The sequence below is a fragment of the Pseudophryne corroboree genome, chromosome 6 (genome assembly GCF_028390025.1).
Source record: "Pseudophryne corroboree isolate aPseCor3 chromosome 6, aPseCor3.hap2, whole genome shotgun sequence".
NCBI classification, from domain to species: domain Eukaryota; kingdom Metazoa; phylum Chordata; class Amphibia; order Anura; family Myobatrachidae; genus Pseudophryne; species Pseudophryne corroboree.
The window spans coordinates 230,971,853-230,992,786 of record NC_086449.1 but is presented as its reverse complement, the minus strand read 5'-3'; the positions used below and the strand labels follow the sequence as shown (position 1 = coordinate 230,992,786).

Here is a 20,934-nt window from a genome sequence, read left to right as displayed (position 1 = left end):
GGGAGTGTCTGGCGAAACGGGGGAGTGGCTGGCCGAACGCAGGGCGTGTTTGTGAAAACCAGGAATTAAACGGACCGAGCTGATCGCAATCTAGGAGTAGGTCTGGAGCTACTCAAAAACTGCAAGAAAATATTTAGTAGCAATTCTGCTACTCTTTCGTTCGCTATTCTGCTAAGCTAAGATACACTCCCAGAGGGCGGCGGCCTAGCGTTCGCAATGCTGCTAAAAGCAGCTAGCGAATGAACAACTCGGAATGACCACCAGAGTGCAGTATATTTTAAAATAGGAGGACTTCTAGAACAAGAGAACACTTTAACATTTGATGGACAAGGGCTGAGGGTTAACAAAAAGAAGAACATTTTTACAGAAAAGGATTAGTGGAAAAGTCTCAGTTGATTTTGTGGAGACTCATGCAGTAAAATAATTCAGGCAAAACTTGGAACAAGTTCATTGTTATTTTTATTGTGAAGCATATAAAATATTTCAAATAAAAATCCACACACAAAATGCAAACTAGAGTGATCATTGGCTTCTTTCTGTTATAAAATTATATATATATATATATATATATATACAGATAGATAGATAGATAGATAGATAGATACCAATGAGATATAGCACATCAATAGACTGTTCATGTGACTGGCTAAGACCATAAACAGCCTTTGTGATATAAATCAACTTTGATATAAAAATGACTGCATGATGTAGGAGGTATGGGAATCTTATTATCAGGGCCGGCTCCGGGCCTATTAGAACCCTAAGCAAGAAAATTTAAAAGCACCCCCCCCCCATATGCACGCGCCAAAGGCGCACTCTTGGAAAAGTGGGCATGGCCTCCTGGAAGAGTGGGCGTGGCCTCATACCTTCATATTATCAAACTATAAATTTTCACACCACCTCTGCGCACACAATTAGCAGCCTTACACATAAAAGCCACAGTAGTGTTCCTTACACACAATGTCTCCAGTATAGTGTCAGATACACATAATGTCTCCAGTATAGTGTCAGATACACATAATGTCTACAGTATAGTGTCAGATACACATAATGTCAGATACACATAATGTCTCCAGTATAGTGTCAGATACATATAATGGGCAGTGCCAGATAGACATGACATGCCCCCAGCAGTGCCAGCTACACATGACATGCCCAGCAGCAGTGCCAGCTACACATGACTTGCCCCGTAACAGTGCCAGCTAGACATGACATGCCCCCCAGCAGTGCCAGCTACACACAATATGCCCCCCAGCAGTGCCAGCTACACATGATAGTGTTCACTTTTTAGGGCAGGGTGCTGATCACAGGGAGGGCACATTTTTAAGTTAGGAGGGCAAAATGATGTACATACCGTAATGCTTGGTGCTCATCTACCTACATTTCAAAGCATGGACAGTGCGCGCCAAAGGTGTACAGCAAAAATTTAGGGGCGTTGCTTTGTGGGATGGGGCGTGGCCACATAATAGTGGCAATTCACATTACACCACACAGTAGTGCAGCTAATACACACTGCACCAGGTAGAACCTCCTAGACACACTGCGACGGGGAGAGCACTTATACACTTTGCGCCAGGCAGAGCACGTTAGACACTTTGAGCCAGGCAGAGCACGTTAGACACTTTGCGCCAGGCAGAGCATATTAGACACTTTGCGCCAGGCAGAGCACTGAGACATATTGCACCAGGTAGAGCACTGAGACACATTGCACCAGGTAGAGCACTGAGACACATTGCACCAGGCAGAGCACTGAGACACATTGCACCAGGTAGAGCACTGAGACACATTGCACCAGGCAGAGCACTGAGACACATTGCACCATGTAAAGCACTGAGACACATTGCACCAGGTAGAGCACTGAGACACATTGCACCAGGTAGAGCACTGAGACACATTGCACCAGGTAGAGCACTGAGACACATTGCCTAGCCACAGACGCCTAGCGGGAACACTACATGATATGCTCCCCAGCCGTGCCAGCTACACATGACATGCCCCCAACAGTGCCAGCTACACATGACATGCCCCCCAGCAGTGCAAGCAACACATGACATGCCCCCCAGCAGTGCCAGCAACATAAATGGCCACAGTGCCAGATACATAAGTGCCCACAGTGCCAGATATGCCCCCACAGTGCCAGATACATAAATGCCCCCACAGTGCCAGATACATAAATGCCTCCACAGTGCCAGAAACATAAATGCCCCCACAGTCCAGATATGCCCCAACAGTGCCAGATACATAAATGCCCCCACAGTGCAGATATGCCCCCACAGTGCCAGATACATAAATGTCCCCAGTGCCAGATACATAAATGCCCCCCAGTGCCAGATATGCCCCCACAGTGCCAGATACATAAATGCCCTAGTGCCAGATACATAAATGCCCCCACAGTGCCAGATACATAAATGTCCCCAGTGCCAGATATTTCCCCACAGTGCCAGATACATAAATGCCCCCACAGTTTAAGAGCTGGTACCACGCTTGCCTTGGATTCCACTTCCTAATTGCGCTCTGCCTCCGGTAATTGGGGAGGAGAGAAGAGCCTTCTTTCACTACACAAGGTATCCATCTATGCTCCCTTTCTCCCTGTATAAGTGCACTGCCAGTATACTGTATGTATGTTTGTATATATAGATAGAGGTAGGGGTCTGGCACAGCCACATAATAGACTAATACATTGGGTGCCCTCACAGCAAAGTAGTTTAGCAAAATAGAGGTGGTGCGGCACTCCAATGATTTGCACACTGACACCAATTGAAGTAGTGCAACGTTTCAATGCCCGTTTAATGAATCTGCATTTTTGTCATATATACAATGACCCCCATTCTGCCTCATCCCGTCCTCCAGACCTCTGTTACTCCATTTGGTCCCCCCCCCCCATTTGCCAAGTCCTTCTGCCCGCCCGCGACCATCCCTCCCCATCTTCCTCCCACAATTAATTGTCCTCCCGCAGGGAATACATATGTTTTACCGACAGACGGGATGCCGTCTGTCAGCATCCTGACAGCAGCATCCCGTCCGTCAGAATGCTGGCAGGGGGCGTGCGCAATGAAGGCCCTTGCTTGTTGCGCTCGCAACGCAGTGGTCTCGGTGGTTCCCATCCCACTCTATTGGTGTTGTGGACACCCACGAATGGGAATAAGACCTGTGAGACGGTATTCTGGTGTCGGTATCCTGACCGCTAGGAATCCCGACAGCCAGCAAAATGATTGCCTCCCCTCCCGCAGTATCGATCACATAATAGACTCACTTTCAGCTCCAGGCCCATGTGGACCCTAAACTGGCACTGGTCTGCTGGGATGTATCATTAGCACAAGGTTAAAAATGCAGCCAAACCTCCAAAAATGCAGTTTTCAGAGGTTTGGCGGCTTACTACTTATCCACCAAGCCTAGACCCCAGGGCTTGGATGCGGTGGGCAACACCATCTTTAGATGGGCTTCTATCACATTTCCCATTGGACCCCTCCCAGCACCCCCCAGTGGGGCGCATCAGCCCACGCATGCACAGATAGGACTCCGGATCATACACCGGGAAGTTCTACTGTATCATGGCAAAGAATAGCTCTCACCGCAAGAGCTGTCCTTTGGAAATTTCTTCATGCATACGCCATTATGCTTGCAAAGAATGGCAGGATATATATATAAATATATATATATATATAGCCTGCAGGATCAATATTGGTGTGGTGTGTGTATATATATATATATATATATATATATATAATTTTATTTTTTTACCTCTATATAGGGGGGCACCTGTATTTATATTGCCTCCGGGCGTCTAGGACGAACTTACGCCACTGGCCAGATACATAAATGCCCCCACAGTGTTAGATACATAAATGCCCCCACAGTGCAGATATGCCCCCACAGTGCCAGATACATAAATGACCCGGCAGTGCAGATATGCTCTCACAGTGCCAGATACATAAATGTCCCCAGTGCCAGATACATAAATGCCCCCAGTGCCAGATATGCCCCCACAGTGCCAGATACATAAATGCCCTAGTGCCAGATACATAAATGCCCCCACAGTGCTAGATACATAAATGCCCCCAGTGCCAGATATGCCCCCACAGTGCCAGATACATAAATGCCCCCACAGTGGCAGATACATAAATGCCCCCAGTGGCAGATATGCCCCCACAGTGCCAGATACATAAATGCCCCCACAGTGCCAGATACATATATGCCCCCACAGTGCAGATATGCCCCCACAGTGCCAGATACATAAATGCCCCCACAGTGCAGATACATAAATGCCCCCAAAGTCAGATATACCCCCACAGTGAAGATACATAAATGCCCCCAGTGCCAGATACATAAATGCCCCCAGTGCCAGATATTTCCCCACAGTGCCAGATACATAAATGCCCCCAGTGCCAGATACGTAAATGCCCCAGTGCCGGATATGCCCCCACAGTGCCAGATACATAAATGCCCCCACAGTGCCAGATACATAAATGCACCCATAGTGCCAGATACAAAAATGCCCCCAGAGTGCAGATATACCCCCATGGTGCCAGATACATAAATGCCCCCATATTGCAGATATGACCCACAGTGCCCTGCCCAATACATAAATACCCCCACACAGTGCCTGATCCATAAATGCCCCCACAATACCTGCGGTGCTGGGAGGGGGAGTGCTGCTGAGGGCGCGGGCGGACTCTTCCAAAACTCCTGTGTGCGCGCTACGCGGCGCCGGCGTCTGACAACAGACGCCGGCGCCGCACAGCGCGCTATGCACACAAGAGTTTAGGCTGGGTAGCGCTGCAGGCTGGCTCCAGGCACGAATATGGCGGCGCCAGCGTGCGCTGCCCATTAAGGGTGGTGCCCCGCACGGCCGCTCTATTCGAACATGCCTGGAGCTAGCGCTGCTTATTATAACCTAAATGATAGATAGATAGATAGATAGATAGATAGATAGATAGATAGATAGATAGATAGATAGATAGATAGAAGATGTGAGAGACTCAGAGAGAGTGAGAAAGTATTTGCTTACAGAGTAAGCTGCATATTTTTACACATGGGAAATTAATGTATTTCCAGATCATCTAAACATTAAATTAGTTCTGTCAGCACAGTCAACCGACAGCCTTAGTTTACAGACCAAAGAACAAACAAGTGCGATGTCTTCTTTGATTACATCTATGGCATACTTCTTGACCAGTGAACAGCATCATCTACACATAAGCAGTTAGAGCTGAGCTTTTTGTTATAAGCAAGCAGAAGCTGACTTTTAAACACAGAACAGTTGGTTCCATTAATTGTTCAAAATGTGGGAAAAAAGCAACTGAACAAAATGCATTCACTATTATCAAGGACAATGATAGTGCAAAGCACCTAACTGAATTAAAGTGACAGAAGCACTCACATAAGATTGTGTAAACATAAAAATTGAATGTAACTGAATTTTATTTCTTTTCATTTATTTTCATTGCTTTTTTATTGAGATTTTCAAAAAAAGAAATAGGGGTACAAAAAAGAAGAGAGGGGAAAGACATTAGGGGAGCCTGGAAATCTGTTTCAAATAGACACAATTTACATTTACATCAAGTCAAATTCACATAATTGCATTACAGAACTTTAAGGTAAAATAATGTGTCTAATTTATTACTAATCCGACTGTGGAGAGTCTAATACACTAATAGTTATCAGACTGCTATAGATCGTAGACTGGCCCATCTTTTCCCTGTAAGTATTCCACACCAGCCTCTTCATATGTAAGGAGGTTGACGAGGAGACGTATTAAAAATCTGCATTTTTAAATAAGTAATGCTTTTGTATTTAATTTCTAATAGTCTCAATCTTTGGAATCAAGGTCGATCACCATACTGTACTTGAGCTATAGAGGCCTCATTGGCAATTAAAATATGACCTAAAATGTATCTTTTGCCTGGGGAATGCTGTCCCATATAGAGGTGAAATAATGCAATAGCAGGATCAGCATGCATAGTCCCTCCAATAACCATACTAATCATGTCGAACACTTCGTTCCAAACTGTCTGCAGATGAGAGCAAGACCAGAAAATATGAAAAATGTCACTTACACCCCCCACAGTTCCTCCAGCATAGTTTAAAAATGGATGGTAAAATTTTATCTAGACGCTCGGGAGTGAGGTATGCCCTATGTATCTGTTTTAAGAACAATTCAAAATGATTAATACATCTGGAAAGTTTGAAACAAATATGAAAAATAATGTCCCACTCATCTTCCTGAAAAGGCCTGTCTCTTTCTAACATAGTCTCGGAGTTAAGTTTGCCTTTGTTACCAACATAAATTAGATACTGGTACCACCACGAAATTCCTCCTCACGCACAGTTTTGTCTTAATAATCAGGGAAACCTTAGGTTTTTTAGTGGGTAAGGGGAAAAATGAATGCAGCCAGCGTCTTAATTGTAGCTATTTAAAGAAATCTCACTTCCGAACCTTGAAGGTAGGAGAAGAATGCCAAATCATCACCCAAGAATAAATCTCCAATGTGTTTTATACCACAATTAACCCAGTTATCTAATAATAAATTCAGAATGATTGCTGATAATGAATTTAACAACAAAATAGGAGACAGCAGAACAATCTCTTCGTCCCACGAAACCAACCATCACTGTAGTCTTGACTGCCATATACTCTTCAATCCTATTATGTGTGACAGTGGACGGCAGCAAGAATAAGTCTGAAAGGACAAAAGGGTGAACACCTTCCCTTTCTATCATATCCCAAAGTTTTGGAGACATCTGGTCAAACCAACCCTTGCCTGACTCCAGAGACAGGAAGAGTGATATTTTTCCAAGTCTGGAAATGCCACTCCACCCATCAACTTAGATCTAACTAGGGTACTCTTTGCAATTATTGGTTTTGCGCCTCTCCATATATATTTTATTAAAATATGATTGAATTTATTATATAAAGCCATTGGAAGTGGCTTGGGTATAGCACATTTATTTACATTGTATGCTTAATTTTGAATTGTATTAATTTTATTCAACCCTTCAATGTATTTTGTTTAAACATTGAGTTATGGAGATATGTCTTAGGATCAAATTATAGTGACAGATAATTAGAAATATCTCACAGGCCCTACTAACGTTCATGTGAACCCTTACTGTGAGGAGGGACAATTGCTTGATATCCAACCATCAATGGTAGTCCTACAGTATGTGCCATTTAACTTTGAGGCCTTCTCCACTTTTTTATTTGTGGTATCTGTGCTTATCTCTTGCATTGCATTATAGCGGCTGAGTATTCTGAGGTGTCTTGGATCTCTCCTCTCCCCATCCTGTGTGTTTTACACTGAGTTACAGTGTCTGCCAGGCAGACAATGACATCAGAGGCCACCATTCCCAAAAGATATCTGCCAGCTTGGGACTCCTTCCATCACATCACTCGTCATAGACTTGTGCAGGTGCATTATACTGCTAGGTCCTCTTTCTCAGTGTTAATGAAAATACTGATTTCAGGACTGATTCTTATGGAAGCATTCCAATGTAAATGGTCTATGCTTCCAAGTCCTGTATTCTAGTATAACTGGGATGTGTTCAGCATCCTGGCGGACAGGATGCCGGCAGTCATGTGACCGGCTCCGGAATCCCAACACCACTCAAGAGACCGGTACTGGAACACCAACATCACAAAGGTGACTATTGGGGTGTGGGTTAGGATTAGGGCTTGGGAAAGGGTTACGGTTAGGCACTAACCTCCGAGGGTTAGCCATATTCCATAACCCCAAAGCGTTAGCCATACCCGCCACCCATGGGGGGTTAGGTAGAGTAGGGGAGGGTGGAAATATTTACCCCATCTGCAGTCGGGATTTTCATTGTAGGGATGCAAGGGTCGGTAATATGACCACCGGCAATCCCAACCGCTGGTATTAAATACAGAAATCATATAACATGCTTCTCTAAAACCTTGAAATGTACTGTACTAGTTTATTTTATTTCTACTATGCCCTGAACTATTTACAAGATCCTTTTTTTCTGCCTAAAGATTGTCTGACAGATATCCTTTGCTTTAAGGGATAGTATTGATCTCATCTTCTACTTACCATTTTCCTTTTAGTTTTTTCATATTTTGTTTGTACAGAATCTGTTTGTATAATCTGTCACTTCATTTTTAAAACTGCTGCACCCATATGAAGGTTTCCCCATTTTTTCTTGATATTTCTGTCTTGGGTACTGGGACTCTGGGAGGTTTATTGTTATATTAATGGTCTACATGTCATAATGTGATGGGGTATGATAAGCTTGAGATCCTAGAGTCTGGCAATATCTTGTCTTCATTACTGTTTCCATGATGGTTCTTTCACTGACCTGATTAATGTTGGTAATCTTTTGTTTCAGTACCCTTTTTTGTCTTTACCTCTACTTTTGAACCTGTTATCCAGCTCTTTGAATGGTCTCTATGACTATCCCTAAATGTTTTCCCTTTCCTTCCTGCTCCTTTTACCAATTTCCACCTCCTTTGTATTAGAATTCTCTATGCTGTTATTGTTTTATGTTCCCTGTTTCTGCTGTTGGGCCAGTCTACCAATTATACTCTTCCCTGTATTGGAGTTGATGCATTATTTCAGTTCCTTCTTTTTTTCTTGAAGTTCCTTGAGTTAAATGCTTAGGAAAATGGACATCCTTTCAGCTTTACAAGATATTCTATGAGAATCTCTGCAGTTAGGATTTGATTGACAGGACTGAAAAATCAGCTTTTGGGGATAGAATCCAACACTCACCATTCTCTGAAACTCATCTTATCTTCTTGCAACAATTTTTTCTTCAGGTAGTCACAGCTGTGATTCAACCCCTTATGTTCCCAAGCCCTGACAGGCTGCTGGGCAAATTATTTAAATTGCTCCAGCCCCACATACAGATCATTTGACCAAGTTCCATAATACTATAGTCTCAGAACAAATGCTGCTTCTTTGTTTCAATTATGCCATTATACAAGTTCTCTCCAAACTGCATAGTAACACCTCAATCAGGTCTCATACAACCTTATTTAATTGCAAAAGGTAAATTATAAGCAGTGCCAGTTGCCAAGGTGGGTCTGCAGTGCAATCCAAAAATCAATTAGGGGAGCCACACTTACTGCCACCCAAAACACTGCCAAACATTGCCGGCCGGGAATCACTGGAAGTTACTGTGGCTTCCCAATTTGACTTTTGAACTGCACTGCAGACCCACTTCTGAAGCCACCGTTGGTTAAAAGTTATTTATAAAAATAATAATGTCTCAAAGTTTGCCTTGCAGTCTCTAGATGACCTCATTGGTGATAATTTAAATCTGTTTTTCTCCCTGGATACAAAAATGTAATTTGACCTTGTTGTCTGCAGTCACCTTTTTTAAGCCCTTAATAGAGTTTATTGAGCTCTTCATAATTTAATATGTTAACACTCCTTCCCATATTGTGGCCAATGTCTTTGTATCTGACCCTTTCTATATCCTGAGGGGCACCCAACAGGGATGCCCACTGTGTCCCCCGTTGTTAACAGTAGCCTTTATAGCCATTGGTTGTAGCACTTTATAGTAACAGGTTGGAGCACAGATCTTGTCAATTTTTGCTGTTGACATGTTTACTGTATTTGTTTCAATATCCCTCTATAAGGGGGCTTAGGTCTGCCAGACATACTGTCCTTTTCTTATACTGCTGCATTCAGTCACCGTATATATCACTCTGGCTACTTCACTTCATGAACAAGCATTCCAAAAAGGTGTTTTTTTTGCCATGTGTCCAGTGTTGGACTGGGATATAAAGGGCCTACCTGGGGAAATTCAGTGGTAGAGGCCCATGCTTACGCATGTGGCCACAAATTCCTAAGAATTGGCTAACCATTAGAGAGTGATTGGTTTGGGCCTCTTTATAAATGTATATAGTAAATACTGCAAGTTCATGCATGATAATGTGCCAGGTTAATAACAGGAATGCATTGTAGAAAATACACCACTGTCCTTTGCAGTATAATGGTAACATATGTATAACTCAACTGCGCATCTGGAACTTGATCCCTAGAGTAGGATGTGGGGTGCTAGGCATTGGGACCCACCAGGGGTTTCCCATTTGGGCCAGTCCAACCCTGCCCGTGTTCACTGGTTGCACTCCCATGTACCTCTCAGATGCATCTCCCCCATTTCCTAATTATAATGTTCTTTTGACAGGTACTCATACAGTGTGGTATGGATGAATAGGAGGCTTGGCAAGAGCTCTAATTCCACAAAATATTACATCTATGTAGCAACCCTTATTTTTCACATATTGGTCTCCAAATCAATTTATACCATAAATAAATTAAATGTACATAATCTTCAGTTTTTCTTACATCTTCAATACCGATACTATGCCCTCAGCAAATTGGCAACCCACATGGTTATACTCCATTAAGTGTCAGAACCCCTTAGCTCTACTCTTTACTTTGCTGGCCCTAATACATTTTGAATCAGATGTACAGTATGTGCATTTTTCTATTGCATTCCTATTGAAAAGAGAGGTTTTCATTTTCATGAAAAGTGCCAACTCCTTTTAGACTCCCTGCCTTTTGCTCAAGAAGAGGCTATGCATAAAGTCTTAAATTTTCTGACTGTAATCTGTCACCAGTTATGAAGTACAGTTCAGCCCTGGGCTTCTCCTCCTGCTGGCCTCCCTGGCCTTTTATATATTTATGCCACTTTATAATTGTTCTTCGGTGACCAGCCAGTCCAACTTTATTCTTAATACACACTCATTCTCCAACCCAATTTAATTTAAGTCCTATTTAATTTGCTGGTGTAATGTACAGTGTATGTGTGTTCATGTAATGGTTTGCATTATTGCCTCACAGCTGTTGTGTCTTGGGTTCAATTCCCACCTAGTCTCTAACTATGTTGAGTTTGCATATTCTCCTTGTGCTTGTATGGCTTAGTCCAGATTTTCTCTCACACTCCAAAACAATACATTTATGTTAATTGACTCCTGACAAAAATGAACCCTAGTATGTACCCTAGTATGTATATATGTGTACAACATATGGTAGGGAATATTGATGTAAGCTCCACTTGACTAGACAGTGATGTGAATGGTGAAATATTCTCTGTTAATCGCTGTAGTATATGTGTCCACTATAAAAATAACTGATAATTATTATTTTGTAATTTTATGGGCATACTTTAGTTTCCCATCTTTAAACCCATCTCCTTCTTTTTCTTATTTCTTCTTTTCCTTTCCTCTTTAATTATATAGATATCTTTATTTTACTAAACCTTTCATAATGGATGTCCTCACATGGGACTTTATTGCTTCTACATTCTTCAATCTCTCCTTTTGTACTCCATCCTGTACAGTATTTCTGTTTGTCCTCCTAAAAATGAAAACTATTGTTTTGTTAAACAAAAAACATTGAATTGTTTTTGAGTATAAACATTTTTCAAAAATTTAACAGTGGTGCATACACAGTAAAGCAGAGAGCAGTATTATTAACAGCTTATCTTATTATTATGATGATGATGATGATGATGATGATGGTGGCTTGTAGCAAAGGTTGTTTAAAGAAGTCTCATTAACTGCATTCGTATCTGCAAGTATATAGAGACTGATTCATAATGTTGGTAATTTTGTTCTTGATTCTTAAAATGAACAGAGAAAGATGATGGGGTATAATACAATCTTCGGATTATGCTTTAGCTTCATAACTTCACAGAATATCCATTCCACATTATAGTTTTAAATTCTGAATGAGAAAAGTTTGTATATTATGTATTAATAAGGCTCTGATGGGAGGCATTCAAGTTGCCGGCTGCCGGGAGCCCAGCGGTCAGGGTACTGACACTGGAATCTCGACATCTGGTGAAATACCAGCGGGCCTGGAAACCCCACTCGAGTGGTGGTCCACGCCACCACCTGAGGGGGAACATAACCCAATGGTGACACAAGGTTTCCCACCAGGCCTGGAGCAAGGTTTCCCACCGGTATTCTGGCTGTCAGGATCCTGGAGTCTGTTTTCTGACCGCCAGGATCCTGACAGCTGGGATATCATACTGAATCCGCTCTGACAATGGCACTGTCAATATACTGTATCCTGTGATTTGAATGAGGTACAGTAAGAAATAATTAAAAATATTAGGAGAATTCCTGTGGGAATGCTCACAGTAAGGCTAAACTCTGCCAGAAAGAAATGGAAAATGCTATGCCAAAATTTGATATGAGATTTCAGATAAAATTTCTGAACAGGAGTTTTAAAGTGTATGTGCACAGCAAGCATGCTAGATGACATGGTAGGTTTTATTCTAGGCAGCAGGATTATTTAAGAAAAATAATAGTTTATTTTTTAAAGTAGCAACTAAAATGTCTAATAAAATTGTACCATATTTAGTCCATAGAGCAGATGTTTTTAAACAAATTAAGATTTATATTAAATTAAAATGTTTATTTTGGGTGGCTAATTGCAATAAATTGTTTTGAAGATAGCTTATTAAAGTTACCTTTTGTAGGACCCTGCTTTATCTGAGGCCTGACAAAATTGAAAATTATGATTGACAAGTAAAGTGAGTGAGGAAAGGCATAAGGACTTGAGTAGCAACTTGAGTAAAGCTGAAAGACAGAGAGAAGCAATGCAAGTTACAGTATGGTGCCAGCCAAAATATTTAATAAAAGGAAGAAAGAGAGCAGCACTCTGCATAACGGAGGGCACAGAAATTGAATATAATACATTGTATCATTTGCTAATGGAACTCAAATAGCTTGAGAGAAGGAAGGATATGCCTGGGTGATTTGTACTATCTTATCAGCATTATAGAATTTTTGGATATTGGGCACATAGAGACCTCCTGTTCTATTAGGAAGTTGTATAATCTTTCTTGAGATCTGTAGGGATGTTCTAAATAGCATAGAAATTAGAATTTTAAGATTCAATGCACACATTTTAATAATAAGTAAAGGCCTAAAATAGTAAGATGGAATGAAAGAACCATTTTAACAGAGTAAAAGTAATTAAGGAAAATGCAGCCATACATTGTTCTTAATTTTGCACAAATGTACATACAGTATTGGTCTGACTGTTGCACAGATACGTGTAAGCCCACATTCCAGTTTTGGGACCAGCCCATGAAAAAACAATCTTTGCCTACTTTTTGTGGTTATGTAAGCCTGATTGCAAAGGTATATAATAGAAAGAATTAAAACATTACTTCAAATTCCATTTTGTTGGGACCATTGCTTTTATTTATTAGTATTGTAATTCTTTATTTTAAAATACCACATTTCTAGCTTTTTAATACATTAATTTAACTATCCTTAGTGCCATTTATGTCACTTTAGAGTGTTTAGAGTATTTTTTTTACTCTGTTAAGCACTTCACCAGGGACCATACTATATATGGTATTACAGTATTTTTAGATGTAACCACTAATAGTGGTTAAAATGTACAAATATTTATGTATTTTTAGATTGTATCTGTTGTTAGGAATTGCCTGTTTAATAATGGTAATAATTTTTTTATTATAATTTTTGTTTAATCTGTTTAATTTATCTTTTTCATCCATCTTTTTCTCTTACTCAGGTTATTGAGTGCATCACACAAGGACGTGTCTTGGAAAGACCAAGAGTGGCTCCAAAAGAAGTCTATGACATTATGCTGGGATGCTGGCAAAGAGAGCCTCAGCTGAGATTAAACATCAAAGAAATCTACAAAATTCTTCAAGCCCTAGGAAAGGCTTCACCAATTTATTTGGACATCCTTGGCTAATGGAGACCATTTATAAATTGTTCTTACCCTACTTACCCTCTACTTCCCTTCTCCTGCTTTTTTCCAGAAAACGTCTTCATATGGAAAAAATAAAAAAATCAATAAAAAAAAACTTAAGTGCCTGCAACATATAACAACACAGAAGGAAACCTATAGCAGCAGAATAACGTTTCTGCTTCTTCCACAATACAACCAATGAGGAAGACTCTGCTGTTACAGATTTAGCAAAGAATACAATTTATAAATTTGGGAACTTAACATACCACCAGAAATGTGGTAGTTCTTTTTGCTCCTGTTCTACCAGTGTGCAAAACTCAGTACTCAACTACGTGCATAAAGACAATCCTGTTCTGACACTCCACAATGGCATCAAGCCTTAAGATGACGCCATAGTCAATGGAGCATTTAACCTTTGTTGACTTCACAATGGTGGATTGCAGCAACCAAATGCGTTGTCTCACTGAGACAGGTACAGAAGTTTGATGACCCACATGTATATTAAAAAATGAAATAAAACCACAGCTACAAACATCAAACTGGGATGAAAAAGGAAGAGCAATTCAGCCATTTTTTGTGGAAGCTGTATATTTACCTACAACAATACTTCTAAATTTATGAACAATTTTTATAATTTGTTAACTCCTATATGTATAGGATTTCTGATTTCTGGATTTCTGGAAAAGTAATTGATACCTATGGGTAAAACAGTATCTTTGTTTAAGTCAATTCAATATTATTTTTTATTACTATTATTTTTTCTTTTCTTTTTTACATTCTTTTAGAAATTTGGATATATGACCAGTATTAAGGGAATACAACAGACAGTGTAATTTTATCTTAAAATGTGATTTTGAGCACCTAGTACCTTTAATCAGTATTACAAATAAAATACAAACCTTTTACTCAAGTACGCAAATATAAAAACACCATTAAGGAAAATGTCTAGTAGGGGATGGATAGTTTTTGTTAGTGTCCTTCCTACTTGTTGTGTTTTGGATGTCTTTGTTTAATTGTAGTGTGTCTCAGGTCTGAATTACAGTACTTTGGGAAGTCAAATTTCAGTGACTCCCCAATCGTGATAAATTCATGATTATATAAGTATCCTGGAAATATGAGGACAGATTTATTTTCATAAATGAAACTATCTAGAGAAAAAAAAATTAAATGTCTTTATTATTATTTATGTAAGCATAGAGGAGGACATTTTAATGAGGGATATATTAATGTCATTATACCATTTTCAGTATTACTTCCCCATAGAAAAGAAATAACAATAAAAGTCAGCAATTTATTTGAGCTACTCTAATACAACATAGCATTTACATAGCTGAGTGTAAAAAGAGACATGATTCATAGCATTCACAGTCATTGCTATATTACTGTGACCTGTTTTATTTTGTTTGATTTTTTTCTGTAATTTTCATTGCAAAACATGTATCTTATTTAATCCATTGACTTAATCAGAGACTAGAATGGAGAACAGAATGACATTGAAAAGGCTGCTCACACCATTAAGATACAAATTAATGTCACCACACATTACCATACCGAAAAAATTAAGTGGAGCAAAGCATTACCTTTTCAGTTGCGGTGAAATGTATGGTATGGAGTAAGTCATATTGGAAGTTGGATACAATAGTTGAACTATTATGGAATACTTGAAATGATCTTGAAAATAAATGGAAACAAAATGTGAGTCAAATTAACAATACCACTTTCCTTTCAATATGGATATAAAAAAGATATTTCATGCTTTCTCTTGTGTACACAGCATTGAGAGGACACTGGAGTTACACACAGAAGTTGTCATTGAAAAAACAGAGAATAGAGTCTACAAGTGTGAATATTTGTTTATAAAGTGTCATTATGTCTATGTTCTGCCTTGTGTGGCCAAAGTACCCAAAGATGACCTGGTATCTGGTCCTAATGTAAAACATCACCGCAGATGCCAAAAATTCCTACGAGTACAAAAGGCTGGAGAAAAAAAGATCAGTCTTTAAATTATTTACACCATCCAAATGAGACATTGTGCAAGAAACCAGGCATGTTGGATGTGCAGTGGCCTAACAATATAATGGACTAACTGAAAGATATAAAGGGTTTGGTGATAAGGGATTGGAACTGACATCTTCAACATGTGTATTGTGTATATGCGGCGATAAGCTCATGAATCTGTGGGACAACAATAAGAAAGTAATTAAGAAGAGGTCAAGAAAGGTTTCGGTTATCCTTTCTTCACAAAATTGAGCAGTTATAAGAGAGAAAGAGCTGATAATACATCCAAGCTTAAGGTACTGTGGGAAAAGAAACATTTGACCCCAATGTGAAGATTCCCAAACAAGGGGCAAATGGTGGTTCTGTAAACATTTTATTGATTGCATAATTACAGTGTAATTCTACAAAAGAACAAACTAGGTAAACTAATTCAGCATGGATTCTGGTAAAGAAGCAGACACAATAGTATAGGCCTTCAAATACCAGTTACATTTTCTTTATCTGGAATATTATTCCTTCCATTTATATGTGTTGTTAAATCTGCAGTTTTTGAAGAACTGCACTGTACCTTTTACACTTAGTTTGAAAGTTTTTTTCTTATTTCATTGTAGCTCTTTTTATATTTTATGTCTGGTTTGTAATCCGTTAAAATTGATATGAAAGAGAACATTGTGCTACTTATGTAAATATCCACTTCCTCTAGCTCCTCTCTATCATGGATTTGTGTGTATGTCCACATATGTATATAGTATGTTTTCATTTGATGTGAATATGTATTGTCATTGGATTTTCGGTTATGACTCACCTGAAATGATAAGACTGAGGGGGTAATTCAGAGTTGATCGCAGCAGCAAATTTGTTAGCAGTTGGGCAAAACCATGTGCAGTGCAGGTGTGGCAAATATAACATTTGCAGAGAGAGAGTTGGGTGGGTTATTTTGTTTCTGTGCAGAGTAAATACTGGCTGCTTTATTTTTACACAGCAATTTAGATTTTAGTTTTAACACACCTCACCTAAATCTAACTCTCTCTGCACATGTTATACCTGCCCCCCCTGCAGTGCACATGGTATTGCCCAACTGCTAACAAATTTGCTGCCGCGATCAACTCTGAATTAGGCCCTGAGTTAATTGTGTTGTGAAGGAAATTAGCAACACATGATACTTTTTTTCTCTCTTCAGTTTGGGCTATGACTACAGAAGAAAAAAACATCATTATGTTGACCTCACATGGGGGAGATGTACTAAGCCTTGGTAAGTGATAAAGTGGAGAGAGATAAAGTGCCAACCAATCAGTTCCTAATTGCCTTGTTACAGGCTGTGTTTGAAAAATGCCAATTAGTACCTAAGTGGCTGGTACTTTATCTCCCTCCACTTTATCACTCTCCAAGTCTTAGTACTGTACATCTACCCCAAAGTGTTATATTCTATTGTGAAAGATGTATTTATCTCTGTAGTTTCATACTGCAACTGTATTTGTGTAGATGACAAAACTGAATAGAAAAGTGCAGCCTTTATATCTGTCTCCTCTATCCCCACTAACATGCATCTACTCTTCCCTGGTGCATTGGGGGATTTTAGACTTGTATTATTCCCAAACTGCAGTACACCATTTTTTTTATAGCATCTCATGTGTAGGGGCCCTCTAATTAGTTTTCATATCATGTATTCTAGCAAGGAAAAGATTTATTCGAATTCATATATGAGTAGTGGTGGTGTATTTGCCAGGTTGAGTAATGTAATCAGTTTCCTCATTTAATTATTGCACTAGAGTTCATTGAGAGAATCTAGACATTACATATTAAGATTAAACTATCCCAGCGGAATCCATACCAGAATTTTACTTGCACATCATGATTTTAATACTGATAACTTAAACTTCATAGTTAATATTGTTCAAAACTGAAGACGTAAGTTGTCTCACATACTGAAAGGGATTTAAACAATATTATGTTCAGTTTAGAATAGTTCTAGTTTGGTACTGATATAGAAGATTAAAATCTTTCTTGAGTCACGACTTGATAGTGTCATGCTTCCAATTTAACCATGAAAATATTAATTTTAATGTTGATGGACCAACAATGGAATTAGTTGTCTTTTAGAGTGCGGACACAGCCCAACTCTCAACAATCTCATCTTCCTGATGCTAACACTGGAAATGCAAAGTGATTTGCTGTCTGAGCCTCAGTAAGTTGATGCTTCACTCTTGTTTAGCACACAGCTGCTAGGAGATGACAAATCCCCTTACCGTAACCATTAAGGTATTACTGTAAGCTGAATTCCAAAGGTTGAAAACAGATTGGGACTTTATATAGAGGTAAGAAAGTGGCACAGATGCATTCTAAACACAAAATGAAAAAATAATATTTTTGTTTTCTACTGGCTGAGTAGAAATAACTCCCATATTAAGACTTCAGAAGGTCTTTTTTTCAAGTAGTTTCTACACAGATGACACTGACATCCAAGTTAACCTCTAAGCAGTGAGTTTTTGCAGAGAGACTGATTGTAATGCATATGACACGGAATATCTACCGGCACAGTAAATTCCAGTTGAATCCCACCATACCTGTGCATTGTTCTATTTGTGTTTTGTTACTCTTTAATTTATGTATGTGGGGAGGAAGAAGCTATTTAGCGAGAGGGAAATGCAGTTTGCTCTGTACGACCTCAGCAGCGTGAACTTGTGACCATTCTCAAACAGACACAGCTGCAGATCTAGGCAGCTTGCCAATCTCACAGTAGCTATGGCCTACAACTTGTCTAGTGGTGATATACAAATGAAGGGGACAGGAAATATGACAAGCAGCAAACACCTCTATGTCTGCTGGCTGATTACTTGTTAGAATGAAGCCACTGTAACAGTCTCTACTGATCACAATAATTATTTTCTTTCATTTAGATGTATTGCAAAGAATTAGCATGTATTCATCAGTGTGCAGATTATCATGAATGGCAATTATTAGTTTGTATCTGTTGCTGTGAAAGTTTTCTAATGCCAAATTAGTTATTAATTCATTTACATTCAATGCTAAGGAGTAATATACATATTGCAGTCTAGTTATACTACATCATTGCCAAGTGAACAAACAAAGACACATTGGGTCACTCAAAAGGGTTGTGTAATTTCTTTGATTGAGGTCTTTAGGTCAGTGATTGACTATGTCATAGAATCTGATGTCATTTTTTTAAATAAAGGAAATACCAGTAACAAATGCAAGTTTCAGACCTACAGACATACAGTCATAGAGTTTGTTGATCTGAATGGGGCCCCATAACCAAAGATTAGTTGAAAATGTATATTATCTTAACTTGTGAAAGAACTCTGACTTGTTTTGTGTTTCATAGTTACTTTTAAAGTATTCTGTACCAATGTGCACAGTTCACCGCAATAAACTTTACTCCAGGGTAATTGCTATGAAGCTGTGAATTATGGTTGAAAAACTAATAAAAAATAGATTTCCTGTCTGTAACCCCATTGAATAAAACTGCAGAGGGGTACCATTGTTACTTGTAGAGGACAATGGTTTGTAGCCAGCCAAATAATAAGCTGTATATACCGAAGGAGCACATTTTACTGATACTTTTGGAACAATCCTGAAACCCCTGAAGGAGGACATATGCACTAATTCTACTCTCTTCATACTGTTACTGTGAGATTATGATGCTGTTAAACTAAAGTAGAGCAATTGGCATTTTAAGAAGCCATTGATTGTGCCATTTGTCCCAATTAAATCTGCTTATTTGAGTTTCCATTTATGTTCCGAAATGGCATTTGAAATGCAGCATATATTTATAAATGTAACAAGACCACCTTTAACTAATATGTGACCATCTTTTCTTTTAGTGTAGTGTAGTTCTCATTTAAGTATCAGTAAGTAAATAATGACTATGAAGCCAAAAGAATTGTTTCTTATTTATTAGTAAATTAAAAAAAATGAATCAGTTGCCAGGAGCTTTGCATAGCAAATCCTGAGAAAATACATTATTGACATATTAATTTAGACTCCATTTAAATAAAGTGTAGACTACTGATCAGTAAATTGTCTTCTTCTTGTTCCATGGATAAGAGACTTAGTAGCAATGATTATGTGTGCACTAAGGTGTTGGAAAGCAGTAGAACTGAGTTTAATGGCAGACTTCACATCAATGCTCATTTGCGGACAATCAATTAAAGCAAACATCTGCTAGTGAAATAGCGAAGTGTGATAATACTGCAGCTCAGCCGTCACCAGACTGGCCCTTCTCATCCACTGCCAGATTGCAGATCCAGAAACCAATGTCCTGTTCACTTTACTATTTGTTTAGTTATCCTAGAATGTCATTGCTTTAATGGAATGCATAAATAAATGATGACATAAGCTAAGAGCAATCTGAAAATGAAAAACAGGGGTGCATTTGAGATTTCACAGGAATATTGTCTGTTTGTTCCAGACAATTAACTACCAAATATAAAAAGCAAGAGGTCTAATTTCAGAAGCAATCAGTATTGGATTGACGTTAGCCATTATATTCAGCAAATAAAATTTACCCTCTCTTTCATTATTGATGTCATAAAATAGTCTATATAAATCTTTGGATCTTTTTTTCTGTTTTAATGGACTTGTATATTTCATTATGTTTAACATTTGTAACATTTATCAGCTAGTAAAATGGGCATTAAGGCTCTCAGTCTTATGGGCATCATTTTACATACAATTACTAGAAAAATTTAAAAATGATTGAATGCTTTGTTTACACCAACCTACCATGCTGGGAATTAGGATTAGGCAAGTCAGTGTTACATAATACTGGCCAGTTAATATTATGCCATGATACATTCAGTAACAGCCATTAGAGCCAGGGTATAAATGTAGAGAATTGGCAATCAAGAACCATGTGTTTATGCTATTTGTTGTGGCACACAGCTGTCAGCATTATTCACAAATATATCATTTATGCTGTTTTAAGGACTAGGGGGTATATATCGTAAAGGATGATGTCTGTGAACCAGCGCAATCTTAGCAATTAAGGCTGTAGATATAAAGTATAATAATATAAAAGGCAAAACTAGGATGATTTTACCTTTAACATTACTGTTGCTCTTCATCTACAGCCTTATTTCCCGAAATAATGCCGGGTTCACAGTAATTTCCTCCTATTACATATACCACACAATGTTAAGATATTTGCAATAAAGTTTTGTTGGGATTATTTATTCCTCTTCACACTACAGTCTGTGAGGAAGTCTTTGGCAAG

The 20,934-nt window shown here is 39.0% G+C and overlaps 1 protein-coding gene across 4 annotated transcripts in view; it reads left to right on the top strand.

Moving 5' to 3' along the window:
- NTRK3 (neurotrophic receptor tyrosine kinase 3) overlaps positions 1 to 16,544 on the top strand; it is a 787,704-nt gene extending 771,160 nt beyond the window's left edge. For all 4 annotated transcript variants that reach the window (XM_063925760.1, XM_063925757.1, XM_063925758.1 and 1 more), the window contains one exon: positions 13,521 to 16,544. In XM_063925760.1, coding sequence (XP_063781830.1) covers positions 13,521 to 13,706 — 186 coding nt within the window. In that variant the 3' untranslated portion in view covers positions 13,707 to 16,544. The remainder of the gene's footprint in view (positions 1 to 13,520) is intronic.
- Positions 16,545 to 20,934: the final 4,390 nt, after the last annotated feature.